Source organism: Nicotiana sylvestris, chromosome 11 (assembly GCF_000393655.2).
Source record: "Nicotiana sylvestris chromosome 11, ASM39365v2, whole genome shotgun sequence".
In the NCBI taxonomy this organism is placed as follows: domain Eukaryota; kingdom Viridiplantae; phylum Streptophyta; class Magnoliopsida; order Solanales; family Solanaceae; genus Nicotiana; species Nicotiana sylvestris.
In genome coordinates this window covers 104,034,127-104,037,752 of record NC_091067.1, presented here as the reverse complement: position 1 = coordinate 104,037,752, position 3,626 = coordinate 104,034,127, and the positions used below count along the sequence as shown (strand labels likewise).

Genomic DNA, 3,626 nt, shown 5'->3' with positions numbered 1-3,626 from the left:
CGTGGTTATTTGTGATTGTCGGCTTGCCTTGAATTGTGATAGGCGTCATCACGACATATGAAATTTTGGGTCGTGACATATATGCTTTGAGTTAAGCGTTAAGTTCAGAACCCACAAACTTCAAATCCTAGCTCCACCTTTGTGATTATACCGTTGATATGCAGTTCCACCGCTACATGCTCCCGTTGTATGATACGTGTTACATGCCCTAGGCTTTGTATATATTTTCTGTTGTATGATCTCTAATGTGAGTATGCTTTTTTTTGTGCTAAGTATTCTGCCTCACTTACATGCTTGCCTTGTCGTACCCCTTTGTTATATTTCTACTATACCTTGCTTTCTATGGCCTATCTATGCCGCAAAAGATGATGGCCTTTATATCACCCTCTGAATTGCTTAAGAGATTTCTTGGACTAGTCAATTTCTGGATGTAATAGATGTTTAGACATTCATTTTAACTGTGGTTGGTACATTTTGTGCAATCTGAGGAAGTGAAAGTGATAGAGAGATTACAAGGTATGGTGCCTCCTGCATCAATGCAACAAATATGGGAAAAGCTCTTTTGTACAAACCTCATTATATAGATCTCCTGTTTACAGTTGATTATCAAATATCCTTTCATAATACATGTCCCTATTCCAAACTATATTACACAACCTAATATTCAAAAGGTACAAACAACAAACCTAACTAAACAGCAATGAAAGAGGGAAACAAAACATAAAGTTGCAAAGTTTGTGACACAGCAGTTCAAGAATGTATTAACTCTGGAACAAGCCTACGGAAATATGAGAGTTCATCGTCCGAACAGGGAGTTCGTTTCTCTGCTAGTTGGCTCTTCTCCAACAATGACAAACCTTCTTTTCCAGCATAAACTGGTTTCGAAAACTGAGAAACAGCTAAAGTAATCTCTTTAACAAAATCTACAATTACTCCCTCAACACCCATCATGAATTGCAAGTGAACCACCTCCTGCTCATTACTGCAATTGTACAAATTATATTTATGTGACAATACTAGGCCTTTAAACTACATAGTCTAATCACTTTCTTATATTAAATGCAACAAGATGTCTTACTTACTTTAGCTGGCCATATGTCAAAATGGAAAGTTTGGATTCTTTGATTTTTGCTATCATTGTTGGATTTCTTAAAATGGCTTTGACCTCTGAGACAATTCCTTGTAGATCACCTTCTAAGCACAACTTAATTGCCTCATCCAATGAGTTCCTTCTTATGTCGGAATAGATTTCAGATCCTCCATTTGTTAGGAAGAAAACCTGGACAGTCATAGATGACACATTCCAAGAAATGCTCAAACGAAATGTCCAATCTATTATTAAAGAAAATAAATAAAGGGAAAACTCTGCCCGCTCGTAAGGTAACTGAAGCGAACTCATACAATTAAGCTTTCCTCTATAAGATAGTTCGGCGTAGTTATGGAACTGCAGTTAACCTAAAATGTCATTACTCACCGGATAAGTGGTCTGTTGCTTCCTGATCAATTGAGCTGCATCTGGTTGGAAGCTTGAGAACATAATGCACCTACTTTTGGCATGCTTGAACACTACCTGACTCATAGTATGTTATACTAAAATTGTTAGTACAATTTTTTGTGTCATAGGAAAAGAAGAGACGCTACTTGTGTCAAATGATTGCTAGCATTGCACTACCTGCAAAACTGCTAGAATAACACGAACAAGTTCTTCTTCTTTATAACTTGTGTTATCATCAAGCTTGAACTCAATGTTAAATCCTACAGACTGACTGGCATTCTCGAACACATCTTCTAGCGTACAGAATCGATCATCCTCGTCGACTTTCCATTCAAAGATTCTCCCATCTTTCGTTTTTCTGAATAAAGGTTTTTCCACCTATTTAAGAAGAATATGATTAGTATAGTTTTACAAACTCGGAACCCTCTATAGTACAAAGAGCGAAGAATCCATTACGTTTGTTGAGGCATTCTGTGGTCCATATGAAAGAAACTCCTCCAATGTGAGGTCTGTTACTCTTTTCTCAATCAACTTTCCCTGAAAAGTAATTGTAATGTCCATATTAAGAGTCAGGACATCCTCAAGTTATTATATTTAAGCATTGGTTATAGTGGATTTTCTGTAACCAACCTCTTCTTGTGTAAGAAAGAAGATATCATGGAAAATAACTGGATGGCCATCTCTTGTTACCTACAAAAAGATTTTGATACACAGTTTCATCTATGGTTCTTTGCTTGCCCCGTTATATTTTGCAAGCAAACCTACCAAGAACCAGGGCCGATTTCCAAAGGAGGAAAACAAATTGAAAAGAGAAAGAAAAAAATCAGTGCCTCATTGAATTCAAATATGCATAGGAAAAATAGACAACCAGACACAATATGAAAGAAAATATTTAGCTCAGACAATTCAATACCAAACAAGTTATCTCCTATTCTCAAAAAGAACACACAAACGACCACGATTTTTTCTTCTTTTTGTTAAAGGTAATTCACTGCGAAATAAGAAAGAAATAAAAATTGTATTTTCCTAGGTATCGAAAATCTAGTAAAGGACACAAATCAACACGAGCAAAGAAACCAGGAATCTTAGGATTGAAGTTCTATCTACGCTTTTGCCTTTCTCTTCAAATAGATAAATAAATAAATACTCCGGATACAAAAATGAAATGATGAGATTGGAGTACAAAGATCAAAACATCTAAATTGTGGTGTGACCCGATCAATTCTTCAAAAAAAGTAATAGAGTTTTGGATGTTAGTCACAGTATAAATAGTATTATACGTTATAATTTTATGATGACTAAAATATCTACAAAAATTAAAAGATTCGGTAAATAATTGTATATGAAAACTACTTATTTGACCAAGTAAATCGAGAGGTTTTTGTGACAAAATTGGACACCACCTGCCACGTATACGCGGTGGCTCATGTCGTTTCCAACAGTTTTCCAAAAAGGATCAAAAATAATTCTCAACGCCTCTGCCATTGTAATAATAAGCTAAATTACTCAAAGTTGTGTTGACACGTAAAAAATTCTTGCTTAAAATTCTGAACCACCGAAAGCAACATTTAAATTTAAAAAAAAAAATGGAAACAGAAGAGTAAAAAATGGTCTGAAAAACGCATGATTTAGAGGGTTATCATCTCACCTGAACATCAAATTCGATGAAGTCGACGTTGAATTTAGCAGCTTCATTGAATGAACACAAAGTATTCTCTTTAATTGCTTTTGATCTCCTATCACAAGATTGCAAAATATTCATTCCACTTCCTCTATGTCCCATCACTACAAACTTATTCTCCTTTAAAATGAATGTTGCCATTTTTCTCCTCTCCCCAACATCATCTTCCCCTGTATATTTGCATGTTAAAAAATCATCTCAAGGAAATAAGGTAATTACGGGAAGAAGGCTGACACAAAACAAGAAATGGAGGAGAGTTAATTAATTACCATTGTAGAGGGCATTATTTTCATGGAATTGATCAATGTATGGAACTTGAGAAACTGGAACTGCTTTAAGAGCCATTTTCTTAATTTTGGAGATTACGATTGAGGAAAAATTAGGAGGTTTTGGGACAAATGAAGTATTATTCTATTGCTTTTTTGCTTCTCGTTTATGGTGGGTGGGTAT

General features: G+C 35.2%; 1 protein-coding gene across 1 annotated transcript; it reads right to left on the bottom strand.

The window, feature by feature from the left end:
• Nucleotides 1–517: 517 nt before the first annotated feature.
• On the bottom strand, nt 518–3,626 carry LOC104217521 (glycerophosphodiester phosphodiesterase GDPD1, chloroplastic-like). The gene is made up of 8 exons (XM_009767799.2): nt 3,446–3,626; nt 3,144–3,346; nt 2,126–2,185; nt 1,952–2,032; nt 1,673–1,873; nt 1,475–1,570; nt 1,083–1,279; nt 518–982 (listed from the first exon to the last, which is right to left on the bottom strand). The coding sequence occupies exons 1-8, from the start codon at nt 3,519–3,521 to the stop codon at nt 751–753; spliced, it is 1,146 nt and encodes a 381-aa protein (XP_009766101.2). The 5' UTR covers nt 3,522–3,626; the 3' UTR covers nt 518–750.

Coding starts and splice junctions, on each gene's coding strand:
- LOC104217521 (XM_009767799.2), bottom strand. CDS start 3,521: ATGGCTCTTAAAGCAGTTCCAGTTTCTCAAGTTCCATACATTGATCAA. Junction 3,347..3,445: donor AAATAATGCCCTCTACAATG/GTAATTAATTAA, acceptor GCAAATATACAG/GGGAAGATGATGTTGGGGAG. Junction 983..1,082: donor TTGACATATGGCCAGCTAAA/GTAAGTAAGACA, acceptor GTACAATTGCAG/TAATGAGCAGGAGGTGGTTC.